This window comes from Sander lucioperca, chromosome 24 (assembly GCF_008315115.2).
Source record: "Sander lucioperca isolate FBNREF2018 chromosome 24, SLUC_FBN_1.2, whole genome shotgun sequence".
In the NCBI taxonomy this organism is placed as follows: domain Eukaryota; kingdom Metazoa; phylum Chordata; class Actinopteri; order Perciformes; family Percidae; genus Sander; species Sander lucioperca.
In genome coordinates, this window is record NC_050196.1 from 4,086,786 (window position 1) to 4,109,024 (window position 22,239).

The 22,239-nt window shown below is 41.6% G+C and overlaps 1 protein-coding gene and 1 long non-coding RNA gene across 2 annotated transcripts in view; one reads left to right on the plus strand and one right to left on the minus strand.

The window, feature by feature from the left end:
• The window catches only part of LOC116057797 (carnitine O-acetyltransferase-like), a 38,548-nt gene that overhangs the window by 2,057 nt on the left and 14,252 nt on the right, over window positions 1-22,239 (plus strand). Inside the window, exons 4-8 of the mRNA XM_035998813.1 lie at window positions 2,816-2,869; window positions 4,441-4,591; window positions 14,493-14,667; window positions 15,448-15,620; window positions 20,508-20,608. Of these exons, the coding sequence (XP_035854706.1) occupies window positions 2,816-2,869; window positions 4,441-4,591; window positions 14,493-14,667; window positions 15,448-15,620; window positions 20,508-20,608 (654 nt within the window). The remainder of the gene's footprint in view (window positions 1-2,815; window positions 2,870-4,440; window positions 4,592-14,492; window positions 14,668-15,447; window positions 15,621-20,507; window positions 20,609-22,239) is intronic.
• On the minus strand, window positions 7,350-9,304 carry LOC116057814. The gene is made up of 5 exons (XR_004106890.1): window positions 9,003-9,304; window positions 8,584-8,721; window positions 8,219-8,386; window positions 8,009-8,073; window positions 7,350-7,428 (listed from the first exon to the last, which is right to left on the minus strand). It is a non-coding gene; the product is annotated as an uncharacterized LOC116057814 (long non-coding RNA).

Genomic DNA, 22,239 nt, shown 5'->3' on the forward strand with positions numbered 1-22,239 from the left:
CCAAGAACCCACCCCATGTAGGACAACTGAGGCTGGACCATCTAGACCATCTAGACCATCAGGCCATCTAGACCATCGAGCACCAACCATTTCTATTAGTCCTGTCCAGTTTGTATTCAGGAACAATACCCAAGTACTCCATCCCCTTGAGCTTCTGTTTCAATATCTGTTTGACTTGTGATGAAAACTTTGACATTATCAGCATATTCTCACAAGCTATCTGAAATGAACATTTCTGAAAATGTTAACCCTTTGACCCTATGTGAGATGATTCAAGAGAGGCTCAATGGCCAGAGAGTATAGCATCCTAGATGAGGGACAACCCTGTCGGATACTTCTATGTTCACCTTAAGGTCTCCTAATAGGGTATGTAACGTTGGTTGGGCTGAAAATGTCTCTTTTGCTGTTTTTTTTGGACCTAATACTACCCTGTTAAATGGGACTGGACTGAAAGGAGAGCTTTTCTGCCTTATATGGTCTGCTCATGAATATTTAGATGAGCTGCAAGCTGATTGGTTGCGCTTAGCGCACACACACACACACACACACACACACACACACACACACACACACACAGAAACAATCCCTTTTTTCCTCAGCGGCAGCTTTCTTCACACTGTCCGTTAACGTACCAAACTACAGACATGTCGCCCGCTATGCCACTGGCTTCAAACTTGATTTCTGCCCCGAGTCCCAACACATAAACTCATCAACTAATCTTACTGTACAAAGCACCAGATACAGAGTTTCGTTACAGTCTATTCATCCTCCTGTGTGTCGCGCGCACGCACACACACACACACACACACACACACACACACACCTATGCTTTCGACACTGTTCCCTGAGGATCCATGTTGGAAAAAAAAAGTTAACGTACCGTGAACCGCCACCGACAGGCAGCTCTTGCGCACCGCCCATTGCGAGTCCACTGCGCCACTGATTTAAATCCACATGTCCCGCTCAATTGTCCGATATCTACTCCTTTTCTCTGGGCCAGTATTCCGTATCTCCTGAGAGAGCTCCAGCCAGCGTGCAGTGGGGTCTGACAGTCCAGGCAGAAAGCCAGCGATCCGGGCAGGCACTGCGCCGCTGTCACGGCATACTGTGGAGCTCCTGAACTCCGAAACAGTCGTACTAAATTTGCAATTAGCCATCAATTTTTGTAAAACGGCCCGTATTTAAGCTTTATATAGTTGATTTCTCGCATAAAAAAGTCTCAGAAGTGAATTTAGTAATGCAACAGCAGATGAACAATGTCTAAAATTATCGATTATATAAGATTTGCGCGACCTCGATTTAGAAGACTAAGTGACCTCAGATCAGTTAGTGGCCTATGTAAAATTTGGGGCGTTACAAAGATAGAAGGTAGAGCCAAATAAGATGGAGTTGAGAAGCTGACGTCAACTTTTAGCTTTGTTGAGATTCGCCCGTTTTCAGCAGCAGTTTCAAATTGTGAGATTTGCAGAGGAAAGAGGTGTCAATGGGATTGTGAGGTTCTATGTATGTCCTATTTACCCACCAAACTGTCGTTATTCAACTATGACAAGGTAAAATCGGTCTTGCATTCTATCACCCCTTTAACAAAACATTAGAAGAAATGTATGCAGTTTGTTTAACGTTAAGTCACAGTGAGTCATTGCAATGCTGGTAAAGCGGTTGCAAATGTGGTTAGACTTTTGAAAACTCCACGCAGGCAGTGTTCGCTGCAATAAAATATAATGGCAAGTCGCAGTGCAGTTACACTTCCATTTATGCTGTGTGTCCATTGTTAGCGCCATTTCCCCGCTTCCCATTAATTTCTATGGGAGCAGCCATGCAATGCATTCTGGTAGTGTCGCAGGGACTTTGGAGAAGCGGGGCATCGAGTCGCTTCTCCAAAGTCCCCACGACGCTACCAGCAGAAGCTGCAGCCATCGCGGTTCTTTGCTTGTCAGTGGTCAGTGAAAAGAAACTGGTAGCAAGCTCACTAGTGTGCAATGCTGGGAAACAGGGCGATCGCATCCGTGAAAACAACGCGTATATGGACACGTACCATTAGACAGACAGGAAGTGTTCCCTATGGCCTTTTGACTGACTGACAGGCTAGAGATTGTAGGCACAACTGTGTTCAAAATGCCCTATGGACTGACTGACAGGCTGGAGATTGTAGGCCCAACAGTGTTCTCTATGCCCTTTTGACTGACTGACAGGCTGGAGATTGTAAGGCAAGACAACTTTATTTCTATAGCACATTTCAGCAACAAGGCAATTCAAAGTGCGTTACATAAAACATTAAAGAGCAATAAAATAAAGATAAAATAGAATAAGATACAAATACAAGAATAAAAGTTTCAGTGCAGTGTGAGACATGAATAATTATTTGATCTAATAGGTTGTAGGAAGGGGAGAGGGAGCTGTTTTATTTTGTGTGGTGTGTAACATGTTCTTAATAAATAACAAGATGGCAGTAAGTAAATTGGATAAATAATTTGATAATTACTTTTACAACTGAAATTAATTTTTGTTATTGCAGGAAAGTACCGTAATGGGAAAGTACCGAAAAAGGGTACCGTTGGGTACCGGAAGTGAATTTGAGTTACTTTTATCGGTACTGGTTCCGGAAAAAAGGGAACGGTACCCAACCCTATCAGGGTCATCTTGGATTGGCCTTGAGACTTCAAATTTTGGGTATTAGGAGAGATGAGGGACAAAATGTCAGGATATCTCAGCCTCTGTAATTTGGACCATTCCTTTTATTAATAAAGTCTAATTTTCAAATTGTTAGAATTCCTTTTGAACATTTAAAATGAATAACCATGTTTTCTTTGTCCAGGTGTGCTGCCCAACTAATTACGGCTGTATTGGAATTTAAGACAATGATTAAGAAGTGAGTACTAAGCTTAAAATGTTCTTTTTTCCCACAGACGCGCAAGATCTTTATCATTGTCATTATTTGCCGTCATGAGTTATTGTTACAATACAACATACAACACAATGTAATAGGTTATGTCTATTAACCGTAATATTACATTAAGCTGATGTTGGTTTTTTTGGCAGTAGAAGCTGTCACATTACACATTAACATTAAAGGACAATTCCGGCGCAAAACAAACCTAGGGGTAAATTACAGATGTGTACCCACTCGATCGCTCTCTGGGACATGTTTTCATGCTAATTTAATGTGTTTGTAGTTTAAAACAAGCTAGCGCAGACCCCTGATTAGCTTACAGTGCTAGTATTCGGGGCACAGGGAAAGTAAAAACAAATCGTTTATTATGCCACTAAAAAGGCTCAAAATATCACCACACTTCAACAGTAGCATGATGAGGGTCCCTAAATGTTAACATTTAACAAGCGTACAGACAGTTTATTAAAAAGATAGATTATAAAGACAGTCGCGTTCTCGTATACAGGCGGCCGCTGTCTTGGGAACTAATGTCTTTCTAAACTATCTTTTTAATAAACTGTCTGTACACTTACAATGTTCTCAGTGCTTCGGTTAACATTTTTCTTCATGCAGATAACAAACTCTGCTAAAATGCGCCTGATACAGACTGAATGAATGAGGAAAATGAAAGAACGCTGTGACAGAGGGAGGAGACTGAGAGAAACTCTAGGTTTCTTGAAGAAAACCTGCTCTCGACCAGGTTAGTTTCACAGACTCAGTTACCATAGTAACTGACTCTGAGGTTAGGTTACCTCTCTTTCTGAAACGGGCTGGAGTTACCCCTCTCTCTCAGGTTTGATTAACCTCCCTTTCTGAAACGGAAAACCCAGAGTTTCCCTCATCTCAGGGTTAACAAACTCAGAGTTTTCACTAAACCTGCTTTCTGAAACGGACCCCTGTACTACCTTCCAGCTAGTGTAGGTGTCACGGACTCAGACTCAGAATAACATCCAATCTTTAATGGAGGTTTTTGTCAGGGCACCAAAAGTCAAAAATACAGAAAAACTCAGGAGACTTGGAGTTAAACTGTTCCAATACACTTTGAAGCACAAAAGCCCAGGAGATAAACTTAACTTCACTGGAGACAAACACAATGGCACAGCAGCAAAACTGGGAGAGTCTGTATGACACGTAGAGTCATGTAGTGATGAGACCAGACAACAACTGAGGAATGGAGAGGGTTCTTGTAGATGAGTTAACAAGTTCAAACAGGCAACAGGTGAGGAGTGCTAATAGGCTGGGGATAGTGAACGATGATACTGATTGTAAGGAGACTGGGTAGTGGACGTGGCTGAGGGAGAGCCCAGTGCCGGTGTGACAGTAGGCCTCCTTAGTTTCTCTTATTATGTAGGTGAAGAGACTAAACTTATGTTAAAGATGGAGGCAGAGCTACATTACTCAAAGTTTATCCTGAACAGCCACTGGATGCGGCAGCTTCAGGGTCATCAATGGCCAGAATTGTATACGACACTGAATGGCTGAGTTAGTGTGTCATGTTTGTATGTTTGCAGTGGTACACTACTAGCTGAATATATAAGAGGGAAGCAGCTGTGTATGAAGCAGTACGAGCAGATTCTGTCATCCTGCATTGTCCCTGGTCTGGAGAAAGATTCATTGGAGTTCTACGCAGAGAAACACATCACTGTAGCACACAACTGTCAGGTGAGGAACATCACATCATACCATGGTCGGGGTGAACTCCGATTGGCTGCAGGGTTTCCATTAAAAAGTGATATAGGACAACTACTAACGAGTTCTGATGAATTTGACTGTTTACCATTCTAAATTGATGGGCTACATAAGGGATAATGCAGAGCAAGGCCGTCGTTATAGCGAATACAACCAAGCCGTGTAATAAAGTAAATATAAAAGGAAATGTGAATCTGTTATTTCCAACACTGAGTGTATAGTCCTTCAGTGCCTCGTCCTCTGAACACCACATGATGGCGCTAACACACAAGCTGCAAGAAGTAAGTTACACTGCCCCTCTGAACTGACTTTATTGTACAGTGATCATCTCTCGCCCCATTCGCTGTTCAGATTGCTACTTCAGGCTGTGGGCGACATGGCGGATCATTTGTTCGTGAAAGTCTTAATGTTGATTTGGGGACAATGACATGGTTAGATAGCTAGCTTGTCTTGATGGTAAACCTACTGTCAGTTTATATTTACTTACCGTCAACCGTACACAATGTACTGAATAGGGATGCACCAAATCCAGATTTTTGGGGTTCGGCTGAATACCGAATCCATTGGTTAAGATTCTGCCGAATCCGAAACCGAATACCGAACATTCACTTTTGACTTCCAAGTGACATAAGAAGTCAACGTTAAAAAGACGTCCACAGAGGAGCCAGAATGAACGTTTTTTGCGACGTCTTTTTTAGACGTTAACTATTGACGTAAATATTGAACATTCATTAGACGTCTTTTGTAAACATCTTTTAAATGTTAATTATTGACATCTTTACAGGGTTCTAAATTAACGTTTTTACGACGTCATTTCTAACGTGTTGTCAACGTCACTTAAAGGACATTCATACAGATTTTTATGATGCATTTCTTGGACTGATTGCAGATGTACCAAACCAACTGTATTATTTTAATTGTTAATGACACCAGAGTTCAATGCTGTCTTACTAATAGCTTTATTAAACCATCTTTTGGTCATCAAACCTTCAGGTAGGCTATTGTTCCAAGGTTGGATGACCACATGGTATTCAATAAAACTCACTCTAGTCATATAGTAAAAGCAGCGTGCAGAACTACTGCTTTAAAATTGTAAATAATAAATTAATACCTATCCCTTTGATGCACCTGTCCAAGACATGCAAAGACATTTTACTAGCCTTATTTACAATTGGAAAAAAGTGACATCTAATCTATTAAAAAGGACAAAAAAAAATAAAAAATAGTTTGAAATGACAATATTCTTTTCCATCTTTAATGAGGTTTTCAGCAAAATATTAACAGGCTGATAAATAAAACAATTCTAATGGTTACAGTGTACTGCCAAGTGAACAAAAAACAAATTACTCCAGACTAAGATGGTAAGGGGGAGAGAGATATAAGTTCCCTAAACTAGAAATAAACACACTGACGTGCACCTCTCGAAAAATGGAACTAGACGTCGCGCCGACGCACGTCTCTCGGCCGTGGCTTGGTAGCGTTGCATTTCCCCCGACTCATTTCCTGGTTCTGGAGAGGGTTAACTTTTCCTGCTACAGATTTCCCACATTGGTCAGAAAGCAGGGGAGACACTTTCTGTCTCTCACTATGACTCTAGAGTTGCTACTCGCTCCGAAGCTAATCGCATTCACTCTCTCACTTTCTCCCTCGCTCTATCACCAACTCCCCACACACATACATGCCGGCTTGAGGCACACCAACGCACAAGTATAAACATCAGGCCACTTATGTAGGCTATGGCGAAAGCTCTGCGTGGAGCCTCCGCAGAACCATAAAACAGCCTTTACAGTACTCATGCAAAATTCCTAGTTACTTTCCACCCCTGTATGCCCTCCACCTCCCTTCCTCCCCGGCGCATGTTTGAGATGTTCTGCTGCGTGATGCTTGATTGTAGCCTATGTAGCTTCTTTATCCCATTTCATGACTGCAGCTCAAGAGTTGAACAAAAGCAAAACAAATATCAATATGTGAAAACATCCAGGTTGTTATGGGTTGGTGTGTTTTATCTTATTTTGGTAGTCTGTTTCTGTTCTGTATTTTGCTCAGTTTCCTGTTTTATTTTGATAGTTTGGTTTTCTGTCTTGTCTAGTCTGGTTTTACTTTGTCTTGTGTTTTCCCGCCTTTTTTGATTGTACTGCCCAGCCCTAATGTGTTTCACCTGTTTCCCAGCCCTTGTGTCACCTGTCTTGTGTTACCTCGTTACCCTGTGTATTTAGTCTTTGTGTTCCCCTTGTCCTGTGTCAGATCATTGTTGGTGTTTGTGTTCTTTCCAGTCAGTTTGTGTCTGTTCCCAGTGTGTTTGCATCTAGTTTACCAGGTTTGGATTCTTCCCTTTGTTCTCACTTTGTTCCCATTAGTTTGCTGTTAGTTTGTTCCTCGTGTTTTCATTATTTTTGGACTTTAGTTTTTGCCTGCTTTCTTTGGATTCCTTTTGTTGTTTTTGTCTGCCTCATTTTTTTGGATCTCCTGCATTTTTGTGTTTAAATAAACTCTCGAGCTCAATCCTTCCCCTGCCTGCCTGCCTGCTTGCCTTGCCTCTTGCCATTTGGGTCCACCTATTTCCCCCTGAACACAACACAGGTTTGAAGTTCCTTATTCCTCCTGTCAAATATCAATTAAATGGCAATAATACTGCACATGGTGACTGGTGTGGTATATGGCACCATACACGTGACTGAAGATGGTTTCTGTAAACTCGCATGTGTACCTTTAATTGCTGTAGTATAAAGGCTGTAGTCTCCAGAGGCAGTTTCTGCTTCTTCCCCTTCCCCTTCATATTGAATTTTGCCATCAGCCGGTTGGTAAAGAGCCTGAAGAAACAAATTCACCATTTAGAATTTACATGCGTTTGGTAATCTACAGGAACTGTAGCATGGGTGAGAGTGCCAAGAGTGGACTAAAGAGATGTGGTTTTGGGACACTGTTGTTTTCTGGAATCGATTAAACAAACCTTTTGAGAGGTGACCATTTGATAGCTACAATGATTTTCCCTGCACCTGTAGAACCCCCTCCTCTTTACCTTCCACGTTAAGTTTCTATGCGGTCTCATGATTACATTTCAGATAATTAAATTGCATTTATAATCTCTCTCCATCGTCTCCAGCTGCTCTATATGGGCGCATGACAGTGGAGGCTCGCTTAGATTTTATATTTTTTATCAATTTGCCCTTTTATGAAATATAAAAATGGCAGTCAATTCAGTTCTGGAGCTCTTCCTGTTTTTCCACAGCTTACTTGTTTCAGACAGTGGCCTGGTGAATAAAGTGTATAGTATAAGTTGGTTTAGATATGTCACATCCTCTGTTGACTGGCAAACTGTGACAAGAAATGTATCGTGTTTGTGTTATGCATGTTACATGTAGGGATCCTGTTATCTGTCCTGTTAAATACCGGTCAAGAATTTTGTGGACACAATCCCTTACATCTTTCCCTCCAATTCTTGCAAGTTGCAACACCTTTAAAAAGAGGGGGTATTATTTCTGTCATGTTAGAAAAACAATAGCCTACAACAAGTTTCACTGATATACCACAGAATAATAGTAATAAATAAAACGGAGCATAAAATGACATCACTTACACATTGTGTCTTGCAAATCATACCAGGGACTCAAAGGCTTGCTTGTCCTTGAGGAGTTCCTCCTCTCTCAAACTCCTCCATTGTCTCCAGTAGCTCTATATGGGCGGATGACAGGAGAGGCTCGCTTTTTCCCAGCCTTCTGACCTCCATGTGGATATGCACCAATTTAGTTAAGACTTTTTTCTGAAACTCTGAAAACAAAAAGGACCACATATGTAAAAGTTGCTATGTCAGTCTAAACTGCTGGCAAGGAGCCAATAGGAAAATTATACTACTGTTATCCTTAAACAGATGTACAAAGTTAAACCATGTCCTGTTCAATTCATTTTTAGTGTTTTATTTTATTTTTTTATTTTTTTTTTACCAGCTCCAACACTTTAGTACTTACTTGCCATGGCCATTGGAAATCTTAAGTCTGTTTCCCTATGAGGCCTTGTACTGGATTCATGTGCAGAGGACCTGTTACTCTGCTCTGAGAAAGACCTCCCAGAGTATCTTGAGATTGGCATTTGAACACTTCCATAATCTGAAAGACAAAATTTGTCAAATATTACTTTGTTGCTCATAATAGTGGATATAGCTCTTGTAGCAAGTTGTGTGCCCATATGAGTCATTAAGTTCAGCAGTCAATGCAAAGAGATCTATCTACTCTTGGCCATGATGATACTTGATAGAGAATATATTGAGTGGTCTATCATGCTCAGAATGTTAAACACAAAACCAGTTGTTCAAAATATGCACTATAAGATGGCCGCTACTTTAGAACATTTACACTCTTGCCACTGTGTATTGCATACGGAGGAATACCGTCTTTAGACAAATCGCTGTGCCTGGACTGCTTCCTGCGTCGGTACCGTTTGCTTTGCTGGGACCTGTCACTGTGCCTGGACCCGTCGCTGTGCCTGGACCGCTTTCTGTGTTGGTACCGTTTGCTTTGCTGGGACCTGTCACTGTGCCTGGACCCGTCGCTGTGCCTGGACCGCTCTCTGTGTCGGTACCGGTTGCTGTGCTGGGACCCATCACTGTGGCTGGACTGGTGACTGGGCCCAGCACCCCTCAACTGGCTGGCTTGGTTTACATTTGAATGTCCAGAGTCTGAAAAACAAAACATTGAGTTAATTTACCACCTGAAATTAATCAGACAAGTAATTGTGTAATAAAATAAAAAATGTACTGAACTGAGCATTCAACCCAACACCCCCTGCGCTGGCCCGCCCCACACCGTCAGTTATGACAAAATAGTGAATGGTACATCTACATAGAGGTTAATAAAGATAAAACTGCCAACCTTCAAATTCTGTGTTCTATACCATGGAGGAGAGGTATGAGGACGGAACCACCATTTTCATGAGGGAAGCAGGCCACCTTGCGGAACAGATCAGTTTCAAGCAGTTGTCTTTTCATCCTGTCTTGTCGATTTGTTGTGTACACTATATTTAGCAGTTTTGAGCTGCATGGCTTTTCGCTGATGTGTAATGCTGGTGCAGGACATAACATAACATAATCCCGTCTCCTCCTCTTTCTCTGATAAAAGCAAATCTTTCATCTCGCAAGAGAAAACAACTGTCCTTTTCCTTTGTAGAAACAAACATTTGGGGTCGTGCTTCAGGCTGTGTTTTGCTCTTGTTGCCGTTTGCATATTCAATCTCTGATAATCACCTGGTCACCTGTGCTAGGGGATTTTTCCCACTCCATACATGTTTCTTGATTTGTTGGAGATGGTTTTCAAAAGGAAAACTGGAAATATCGTTCAATGAGCAATTGAAGTGGCGGACATCCTCATGAAGGTGAATCAGTCCATGTACATTGTACACTGAAAAATACTTTCCGTACAGGTCAGCACAGCGGATGACAAAGTGTGAGATAAGTTCATGGGCATATTGAAGGTATGCATTGCGAGTGCTCTCATCTGACTTCAACATAATTGATATGGCTACTGTCAAGGACAGGAAATGGTAGTATCTTTCAGAAGATAAGACATTCTTCAGTACAACTGGTCCTGTATACAACAAAAACTGCCAAAATTCTGTGGCCTTCCACCTGTCCAGCTCTTCTAGACCGCGGGGCTGTCGAGCAAATTCACTAGGCATTTTTCCTCTTAGTCCGTTTTAGCTTTTGCGATATTTCTTCCTTTTGCCTTACAGATAAACGGTAAAGTGTTGGGCCCCGAGTCAAGAATATTAGCATCCGTCGAACTACTCCCAAGTTGACCATATGCATATAGTCTAACACAAATGAGCTAACACAAGACATTCCTGCAGCAATGAATGGGCTAGCACCAGTTTGATGGTTCTTGTACTCTACTGCACTGAAAGCTTCATCTGTTTGCAAGGTGCATCCCTGTTCATTGAATACCACTCTTTTTTTGGACGAAAGCACCTTTGGTGATGCACCTCTCACAACTGTGATAGGCGTTATGATTCTTAATGCGCTTCAGATAAGCTCTTGCTGGTGCGTCACAGATCAATGCTTGAATATGAACAGTGTAGGTCTTCTCTTCATGAATCATCCCATTGTCTGTGAGATGTTTACACTCCATCAAATAGTCATCAAGATATTCTTCAAGAGGATACGGTTTCTTGTCCCCACAAAAGAGAGCTACCACAAATGACTTAAGGTTGTGAAACTTCGCCAGTATTGGCCAGAACTGGACTGCTGCTTTTGAAGAGTGGGACACCATCAATATTCATGCTGAGGTTTATTGAGTCATGATCATGTCTGAAAGACATTGCCTGACTTAGTAAATGACAAATCCCCTTTTCTAACCCACAATAAATGTATTGCCCACCACATTTTGGTTCAGAATTATAATTTAGTGTTTTTTATTTTTAAATAAGTTTTCCTACATCTTGAAACTTCTACTTTTTATAAATGGAGACAATCTTTGAAGGATGAACAAATAATGTTTTGGTCATCACATTAAAAATAACATTTAAATATGGTAATAGAGTTTTGAAGTGCTGGAAAAATATGTGTAGCATTTGTAAGCGTTTGACTATTTATGCAACAATACCATAGTTCTGGTTAGTGTTACTACAGTAAATCCATGGTGAATGTTGCTGATTTGTGGACTTCCATAGCTTGTTCATTCATGGCACAATGTTTTCTCCTGGTATTCATTTTTGACCCGTGAAGTTACAGTGTGACGTGACGATTCTTAGGTTATGAACGTCCACAGACGTACAAAAGTGGGTCTGAACTGATGGACATCATACAGATCTGAACGTCTATCAAACGTTGCATGTTTGCTGGAAGAGTTATTGTTTAAAGAAACTTTAGATTTTGATTATAATATGCATCAAAATATATATTAATGGTCTTAGCAATTTGTTATTTAGAAAGTGACCATGGTATAAGTGGGGCAGGGGTTCTGGCCTCGCCATTAACCATTACCTTTAGCACACAACTGTCAGGGGAAAAACATCACATCATGGGTCTAAGTCAAACTCACAAGGCTTACTAAGACAAGCTTTCTTTAACTAAAAGTGGATAATCATTAATAAAGCAACTTACTCCTGGACACAGCAAAGTATAAGAAGTAGTCTGATTGTTGCCAAATTGTTGTTTCTTGTTATTAGGGCCTGAGCGCCGACAGCGGCAAAGGCCCTATTGAAACTGAAGGAATTATTAGGGCCCGAGTGCCGACAGCGGCGAAGGCCCTATTGAAACTGAAGGAATTCTTCCTTTCCTTTCCTTTCTTTCTTCCGGCAAATTAATCGCCTTTTTGAGGGGCTTAACATACTCAAAACTCACCAAAATTGGCGGTCGCATCAAGCCTGGTGAAAATGTACGTATTTTAAGGGTTTCGGGAATGGGCGCAAAAAAATGGCTAGCGCCCCCTACAAAATTTAAAGAAATGAGCCCCTGCTGTATGTTTAACGTTGACTAACGAAATGTGGTACACATATGTAGCATGTCAAGACGTCCAAAAAAGCTCATTGGAGCCATACCCTAAACCCAACAGGAAGTCCACCATTTTTAATTGAAAGTTCGAAATTAGTGCGATTTTGGCCATTTCCACATGTCGTACTTTGACAAACTCCTCCTAGAGATTTCATCCGATCGACTTCAAATTTGGTCTGTGCCATCTTAAGACCTTAAAGATTAAAAGTTATTAATATAATTGTAATAGCGCAAAAAATGTGCAAGTTATAGAGGACCAACTTCCTGTAGGGGGCCATCAAAACAGGAAGTGGGTGTAACTTGAGTGTGACCAATTGGCTCGAAACTTTTCAGGATTCATTTTTTTTCAATTTTTTTATTTAACCTTTATTTAACCATGTAGGCCGTTGAGAACAGGTTCTCATTTGCAACGGCGACCTGGCCAAGAAAAGCGTAGGCGTGCAAGACAACAAATAGTTTCACATTCAATACAGTACAAGAATACAGAATACAAAATGCTACATAAAGTGCAGAATAAGTGGGCATTGCAAATGCCGGCAAGTAGTGAGGTGTAAGTAAGTTGATGGATGTGCAATATACACGAACAGAGAGTCTATATCAATGCTGAGATGGTGTAAAGAGACAATGGTGTAAATAGTCAAACAGTTAGTCTAGTGGTCTAGTTAGTGAGGTTTGTAACACAATGTATATGAATAGACAGTCTAGATAAATGCTGAGGTGTAGTGGAGAGTCAAAGTACAGTTAGTGCAAGTTGCGGTCTGTTAAGTGAGGTAGATCAGTAGTAACACAATAAGCAGTAATATGAATGCTGAATGTAGAGAAGAGACAATACTGTTAGTGCAAAGTGTGGTCTATGTAGTGATGAGGATAAGTAATAAAACAGTATACAAGAACAGACAGACTATATAAATGCTGAAATGAAGTAAAGAGTTGATATAGTCTATATACAGTTAGTGTAGATTGTGGACTAGATAGCAAAGTAGATCAGTAGATTGGCAAAAAAATTGTGTGGCAACAAAGGTGGGAAGAAAATAATGGTTGAGCATAAAAGGGCAGATGAAAAGTGCAAAATAGCGTAAACAAATATGATAGCAATGCAGGTGTGGATGTGCATCTGTGCAACAATGCAATGGGCCATGACAAGATAATGGGGTAAGGGTGTGCAAAAACAGTGGGTAAAAGACAGGAAACAGTTAGCACATACAGTGATCGGATAGGAGCACGGACAGACGTGCTTTGAAGGCAATTAGTGGGATAAGGGTTTTGAGTTTCAGGGTTTTTTGTAGTTCATTCCAGTCAATTGCAGCTGAGAACTGGAAGGAGTGGCGGCCAAAGGAGGTGTGGGCTTTTGGAGCGACCAAGGAGATGTAACTGCTTGAGCGAAGGCTGTGGGTGGGTAAAGCTATTGTGACCAGTGAGCGTAGGTACAGCGGGCCTTTGCCTAGCACAGACTTGTAAATGAGTTGGTACCAGTGGGTTAGGCGTTGAATGTGTAACGAGGGCCAGCCAATTAAAGCGTATAGTTTGCAGTGGTGGGTGTTATAAGAGTCCAAACCTGACGACATCTACAGGCCTAAAAGTCAAGGTGCTATACTTTAACGAACTCCTCCTAGAGATTTCATTCGATGGACTTCAAATTTGGTCTGTACCATCTCAACACCTTAAAGATGAAAAGTTATTCAAAGAAAAACTTTTCGTCAAACAGTGTGGCTGTGGCAGGCATTTTGAGCATTTATCAATCAACAAAGAAGTTGTTGTATCTTGAGTGTACATTGTCCAATTTGGCTGAAATTTCTCACAATTGAGAAGGGTCCAGGCCTGAGGATATTTATAGGCCAAAATTGACTTTAATCACGCCCACTTACTCAGGCCACGCCCCCTTTCATAACATTTGAACCTTTTAAGGTAGTCTTGTGTGAGGTGTCATTGAACTCAGCAGAGAGTTCCTTTTTGATTGGTGATGTTTGACCTGCCCCCTATGCTGTAGCCACACCATTTTTCATAACTTATGACCCATTTAAGGTAGAGTCTTATGTGAGGTATCAATTAACTCAGCAGAGATTTCCTTTTTTATTGATAAAGGTTTGCCCCGACCCCTGTGCTTTGGCCACGCCCCCTTTCACAGCTAATGAACTGTATGACATAGAGTCTTGTGTCAGCAGGGAGTTCCCTTTTCATTGGTGATGATTTGCAGTGTCTGAGTCACACACAAATGCACGTTCGCAAGGAGCGGCGTCCGCCAGTAACCCGACGCCCGCAGAGGCGCGAGGGCCCCATCCAATGCTGCTTGAGCTTTAATTATTATTATTTTGTGAAATCATTAAAAATGAGTACATGAAAGTAACTACATACAAATAAATACTGTTTCATGTTTATTTCTCCCCTTGGATTAAGTTCTTTGTGCTGGACGTGTACAACAGTGATGGGACTCCACTTACAGTTGATCAGCTCTGTGTTCAGCTGGAGAGGATCTGCAACTCCTCACTACAGAACAACGTGGAGCGTGTCGGCATCCTCACCACAGAACATCGTGACATCTGGAGCAAAACCTACATCGACCTCATCAAGGGTGAGAAGAACTCTGCTGTTATTAATGAGAACATGTGAAATCAACTTATCCACGGTAAAAGAAAGTGATCTTGCTGGAATGGTAAACTTCCCGCGCACTGCATTACGAATTAAGTCGGTCACTAATCCTATAGTGTCATTTTTCTCCCTACGGAATTCTATGTATCCTAAGGTTATTACGCCTTGACCTTGCCTCCAAGTCATCACACTTCATGGACATCTTTGTCTCTCCGTATAGTAGAAGGGCAACTGTTCTTTCCAACCACGATGTCTTAGCCTCCGTATCTTCCAGCCTGTTTTCCACAAGTTCCATCACATTTGCCTCCAGGCTTGCCAGGGCCCCTTTGTTGTCTGGGTGTTCTTGTCGTAGCCTACGTATGTCCGTTAATATTACAGATTCCTCCTCACCACCGCCATCCCTGGCGTAATTCCCTTTGTCTTGTCGGTGTGCGCGTTATTTGCACTTTCCTTCTTAGCGTGCCTCCCTTTTTTATCCATTTATTTTTATTAACTTCTCAACTTTGCCTCCTGCCTCCTTCAACATTGCGCCACCGGAAGTCCTCCTGGAGTTTTTTATTTGTTTTCTGCTTTGTCTTCTCTTGATTACTCTTTTGTCTTGTTGTCTGTATTAACCCCAATTTTTGTCTTGCTAATATTTGCCCCACTGTTTAGCTCTCTGTTGTTATGTTGACCTGGATATCCTGCTTTTACCTTGCTTTGTAAACTCTGTTTTTACAGGTGCTATATAAGTGTTATAAGTTATTATTTGTATTATTATTAGATAAGACCAACAAAGAGTCAGTGTTGGCTATCCAAAACAGCATCTTCACAGTGTGTTTGGATGGAGCGATGCCCCCGGATGAGACGTTTGACAACAATGCCACTGAACAAGTGCTGCATGGAGGAGGCAGTCAGTGGAACAGCGGAAACCGCTGGTTTGACAAGGGGCTGCAGGTGATATAACACTTCTGACATTTTTAAACCAAACACTGATGTTTTTTTTCTGGCACGAGTAATGGGGACAGAGAGCACTAGCTCCAAAAGTTGCTAAAAGTAGCTAGATGAGACGTTATACGTTCATTTGCATATGGGTGACGTCATTATGCAATAATTTGCATAAAGCTTAGTGGTTGTGTAAGGTGCAGAAAGGCAGAGATTAAGAGCAAGGGAGATAGAAAGAACTATAAAACTTTAGCCAAATAAACAACAAACTCATTACAGGAATTTATATTAAATTATAATTATTACTTAAGTACATGTGGCCCAGCCCGGCCCCCACACCCTGCCCCCCCCTCCCCTTCCAACTGCCTGCGCAGTAGGGGTGGGAATCTTTTACCATCTCACGATTCAATTCGATTCCGATTCTTGAGGCCACGATTCGATTCAAAATCGATTTTCGATTCAAAAAGATTTTCGATTCAAAACGATTCGATTCTATCCATAATGATTTCTAATCGGGTTTCTGATCATGATCTACTCTCATCTGCTTTGCTATACAGAATGACAAACGGAGACATTAAAGTGTCTTTCACATTTATTAAGTTCAATTCTCAGGGAAGTGCCTTTTATCAAAAACATTGTCTGGTTCTCAATTGCTACTCATTAGTAGCTAGCTATAAAATAAGTTGGAACAAAAATAAAGTGCTTCTTCATAATACAAAATGGTTGAAAATAGATGCATTTCCCAGGAAAGTTGCAGTTTACCTCAAATATCATGTAGAACATAACCGGTGAAGACAAAAAAACATCTATATTTCTCAGTCAGACTCAGTAACTTAAAGAATAACAAGTTATGAAAATAAAGTGCTTCTTTCAAAATGAAAAATAGTACCCCTAAGCTACCTGTCTCTGAAATGTTCATGACAGTGTCTCTTGCAACAATAGAACTGTAAACTGTGCAACTGATTATATGATTTTCAACAAATCATGAAAAAAACTGGACATGAACTGTGTCCAAGGTTACTGTCCATTTGCAGATGCAACATTCAGGTTCTTTTGCAGGAAAAGAAGCTGATCACCATGTGCAGGAGTGAGACTGCTTCGCTGTGCTGTCACTATATCTCCAGCGGTGGAGAAAACTCTCTCAGCTGCAACGCTAGTGCCAGGGATACACAAGTATCGCTTAGCCAGTCCAGCTAAGAGAGGAAAAGCTGTCTGATGGGTCCTCCACCAGCTGAGCGGGTTCTCTGCCAGAGACAGGGGAGGGGCTTCAAGATACTTCTTCAGTTCTTCTTCAGCTCTGGAGCTGGCAGATCTACGGACAACACTGACCTCAGTAAATGTCTTGCCCAATAGCGTGACCAGTGCAGAGGGCCTTCTTTTTGGAGCAGGACCTTCTTCTTGCTGTGGTGTCTCAGACTCAACCTCAGCCTCTTCTGAGTTCACTTGTCTCTACAGAAACAATTCAACAATCATGTCAGTCATAATCAATTACAGGGATGCAAACACATGTATGGTCAAAAAAGAGAGAGGTTATTATCGAAGCCCTCGCCCTGCGGCAAATTTCCAGATACTTACATAATTGTGATGAATTTAATCCTTTTTAAGTTATTATTTTGCAGTGTAAGATTACAGTTAACACCTTTTAAATATTACATCCATTTTCAGCAAGCATAAATGTCTTACACATTTTAGAAAATATATATTACTCAAGAACAGATAATTTACCTCAAGTGCTGCAGCCTCTGCAACTACATTGGCATGGATTTCCAGCTGGTCCTCCTCAGTGAGGAAAGGCAGGGCCTTGAATCTGGGGTCCAAAAAGGAAGCAGAGTACAGCATGCGCTTATCCCGTGCAGAACTGTATTTTTTCGCCAGATCATCGTGGATTGCCAGTTTGATTTCCCGAATAACTGGTGTGTCAGCAGCAGCAACGCCAGCTGCCTCCGTGTCGTGCAGCAATTGAGCATGCAAAGGAGCAATAACTGAGAGTGTAGGCGTAGAATCCTCTGACATTATGTGGGTTGCGTCTTTCATTGGTTTCAGCGCCAATGCTATTTCCTCAGCAGTGGAGATGTCGGTGTCGCTGAGTGTGCAGATGTCACTTCCAGATTTTCTCACCTGGGGGGAGAGCAGCGCGGCACAAATAGCAGGCTGCTGCTCTAGGAATCGTTCTATCATGTCCAGCGCGCTGTTCCAGCGTGTAGCGACATCCGTTTTCAGTTTGTGCACCGGTAACTGCAGAAGTTTCTGCTTTTCCAGCAGTTCATGATTTGCAATGGCGCTGCGGTGGAAGAAACCAGTAATTCGCCTGATCCTCCCAAGCAGTCGTGACACCGTGGTGAGCTTCAGAGCTCGTTGTGCAGCCAGGTTGAGAGTATGGGCAAAACATGTAATGTGTGCCAAGTTGTCAATCTGTGCAGCGGCGAGCATGTTGGCAGCATTATCAGTCACAATCCCCAGATCCGAGACCGTCAGCTCCCATTCATTAGCAACGGAGTGAAACATGGCATTGACATTTACATCTGTATGGCTCTCGTGCATCACACGAGTTTGCAAAACACGGGATTCGAGCACCCACGTATCAGTTATGTAGTGAGCGGTGAATGTCACAAAAGACTTGGTTGCTCTTGATGTCCATGCATCACATGTTAGTGCCACTCTGGTCGTTTCGGTTAGGGCACTGGCGACCTTTCTTTTAGTCTCATTGTAAAGCTGTGGCACAGCTGTCTCAGTGAAAAACTTGCGGGACGGTATGGTGTACCTCGGCTCTGCTGTCTGTAACATGCAGACGAACCCCTCGTTCTCCACCACACTGTAAGGCCTTAGGTCTTTGGCGATGAAGCAGGCGATAGACCGAGTTATTTTATTTGCCCTCTCGGAGTTGGCAGGAAGTTTCGTGAAGCACTGCAGTGTGCGTTGGTCTGCAGCTGGCGGCTGCTCTGTGTCGCTGAGCTCCGGGTGATGCCTATTAATATGAGCCCGCGCATTTGTTGTGCTGCCGAAGTACTTGGTCTTCGTTTTGCAAAGCTTGCACACTGTGTGTGTCATGTCCAGCGCAGTGCTTCCAGGCATTCGGTAAAAACCGAAATTACGCCAAACTTTAGCTTTAAGTGAAGACGGGGCTGGTTGGATCTCCCTCTCATCCATATTTGCTTCCTCTTTGTTCTAGTGATTTACCGCTCACGTTCAAAAACTGGCTGCGTGGTGACGTCCGGACGTCCCGGATAGGCTAGTTACAAAAATGGAGGCGAACAACCAGCTGATTTTATTTATTTATTAAATCGATTCTTGGACATTTCAGATCGATTCTGAATCGTTGCAAATGAGAATCTAGATTCTTCTGTGAATCGATTTTTTTGGCACACCCCTACTGCGCAGTGCTTCACTGGGGGGGTGGGGGGGAGACTTCTCAGTCAAAGAACAGAAGAGAGAGGTGAGTGTTTTAGCAACCACAAGAGAGAAAGACCTTGCGTGCTTCTACAGAAAGTCGCCAGATTTGTCGCTAGTTGCTTTTGTGAAAAATAGTCAATAAGGGGGTCTGACAAGTCGCTAGATCTAGCGACAAAGTCCCTAAGTTGGCAACACTGCCAGTGACGGCCAGAAGAAACCTTTCATTGTTAAATACTCGTTGTCAAAGTTGTTTTAACTCTCTCTTTCTTCTCAGTCTGAAAATGCATTTACTACCGGTTATGACAGCTTGATGCAGTTTTCAGAGGTCTGCCACTCGCTGCCCTAAATCCATAACTTCGGTCTCCCTGTAAACAACTCCACCCTGTCTCCATCCCCACATATCCGTAACCTGGGAATCATCTTTGACAGCAACCTCACTTTTGAAAACCACATCAACTAAATAACCAGAACTGCCTTCTTTCACCTCAAAAAAATTGCCTTTACTTTTACTCACCTTCTCTCCTGCCGAAACTTTGATTCACGCCTTCATCACTTCCAGAATTGACTACTACAACAGCATCCTCTATGGTTCATCTGCAAAAGCCTTAAATAAACTCCAATACATCCAAAACTCTGCTGCCCATCTCTTCACACACAACCGTTTCCGTGATCACATCGCTCCCGTCCTTCGGAACCTCCACTGGCTCCCTGTTCCCCAACACATTTACCCACATAGCCCTCCATAACCAGGCTCCTTCCTACCTCACAGACCTGCTCCACCACCACAATCCCCCCCTTAACCTCCGCTCCTCTGACGCAATCCTCCTCTCCCCACCACTCAGGACCAAGCACCGTACCTGGGGTGACAGAGCTTTCACCATTGCGGCCCCCTCCCTCTGGAACACCCTACCTGTACACATCTGTATCTGTATCTCAGTGTGGGAGATCTGGGTTCGATTCCCACTGCGATACATCAACCAATGTGTCCCTGAGCAAGACACTTAACCCCTAGTTGCTCCAGAGGCGTGCAACCTCTGATATATAGCAATTGTAAGTCACTTTGGATAAAAACGTCAGCTAAATGACATGTAATGTAATGTAATGTAATAATCTGTGACTGTCCTGACCTGGACACATTCAAAACACTAATCAAAACACACCTCTTCAGATTAGCCTTCCACATACAATAGTCTTACATTTCTCACCTGGTTTTATTGTTAATTTTTAATATGCTTGTTTTATGTGTTGGTTTTATAAAATATCTGTTTTTAATGTATTATATGTGCTGGTTTTACTGTAGATTGTCTTTGAGTACCATGTAAAGCCCTATATAAATAAAATGTATTATTATTATTATTATTATTATTATTATTATTATTATTATTAAACTTTTCCCTTAAGCATTTACTTATTAGAATAACTTCAGCAACACAGTCGCACATACAGGAACATACAGACTTATGATAAGTTAGGATGCAATGCTAATTGTTTCTTATATTTTTGTTTCAGATAATTATTGGAGAAGACGGGACATGTGGTATAAACACCATCAATTCTAATGCTGATGGTGTAGTCGTCATGAACATGTGCGAGACATTGTTAGCTGGCATGTAAGTTGACCAAAAATAAATGGGTTTCTATAGGTGTAGGCATTTGATTTACTGTTTTAATGATTAAAAAGTTCAGCAATGAGGCAAAGAGTACACAGACTTTAAAATCATAACATCCCTAATCATCCCAGCCTGTGGCATGGACAGGTGGAAGGATTTCTATCTTTGTTAAATCACACACGTCTACAATAAGAGCTATTGAAAGGTACCCTGTGGAGTTATGTTTTAAACAAGGTTTCTGTTTATATTCAGTTTTACTCTGAAAAGTCATGTCAATGTGAAAGTGCCTTGAAACTGCATTCTATATAATTTCCAGCAAGGGGCGACTCCACCGTAATAAGTTTCTATAGAAGTTTATGAGAAAATGACCCTCCTTCTCACTTGATTTATTACCTCGGTAAACATTTTCATAAGTAGTTTATGGCCTTAATCGCTAGTTTCAAGTCTTCTTCAATGCAGCATGATGATCATTTTTTAAATTATAATACTATTTATTTTGAAATCAACACTAAAGCAGGGAGTGATTTAAGCCGTGGCTTCATGCCGACATGGCAATCATGACAGAGTCTTACAATGCTAAGCATGGCCCTGTGTACATTAAAATAGACATTAACTTGTTTTTGGTGTTTTCCATGTTTTCATCTTAAAATTTGACCCTTTCACTGTTTACTGTTTACTGTTAATTGGAAAATTTTGGTCACCTAAAATGTCTTGATTAGCGTTCAGCCAACCGAGCTAGCTAGCGCTAGCATTAGTTAGTAAGTTATGGGAAAGTTTGTCGATTTTGTGTACTACATGCAGATGAATGGCACTAGTACCTGGAAGTCCATGTTTACCCACCATTAAATCTCCACTGGATGACTCGCTTTAGAAGGGTTAAAAATCGATAAATTTCTCTCTTTAGCATTTAGCTTAACCTAGCGCCATTGCAACCATAAACAACACTGCCTTTGCCACGTCATCCTTCCTAGTTTCACCCTCTCATCCAAAATCATTACGTCCAGATTTAAAAAAAACTAGATGGCGACTATGAAGGTAAATATGGTGCAAAACGGGAGAGCTTGTAGAATACGATGTGAGAACTTGCAGAACAAAAAATCTGAACTTGTATGTTAAAATTTGCACTTGTAAAAAATATTCACACACATGTGATCTGAATTTGAAGTCATACAAAGAAAAAAAACATGAGAGCTTGTAAAAAAAATCTGAACTTGTAAATTGAAATTTGCACTTGTAGAAAATGTTCACACACCTGTATTCTGAATGTGAAGTTACAGAAAAAAGATTCACAAGTGTGTAGATTGATATTTACATGAACACAATGACAGCTGCAAACTTATAATGCAACATTTACTCGTATACTTTTTTTTTTTACTCTGGTTCATTTTCCATCACAACCACAACTCAGTGATTACAACCTCTCGAATCTGTCACTGCAACTTCACATATGTGCTCTCTCGCATCACAAAGTGGCGAATCTGCGCACCTCGACTTTCACAACACTCTTGACGATACATTTGGTGCAAAACTAATTTGTACCTGTGGACTTAGGCTGTGGAGCTCTGAGCTAACAGAACGGGAAAAGCAGGGTTTCTATCGCCAGATGAGGGACAACTCTGTCCCGCTTATTT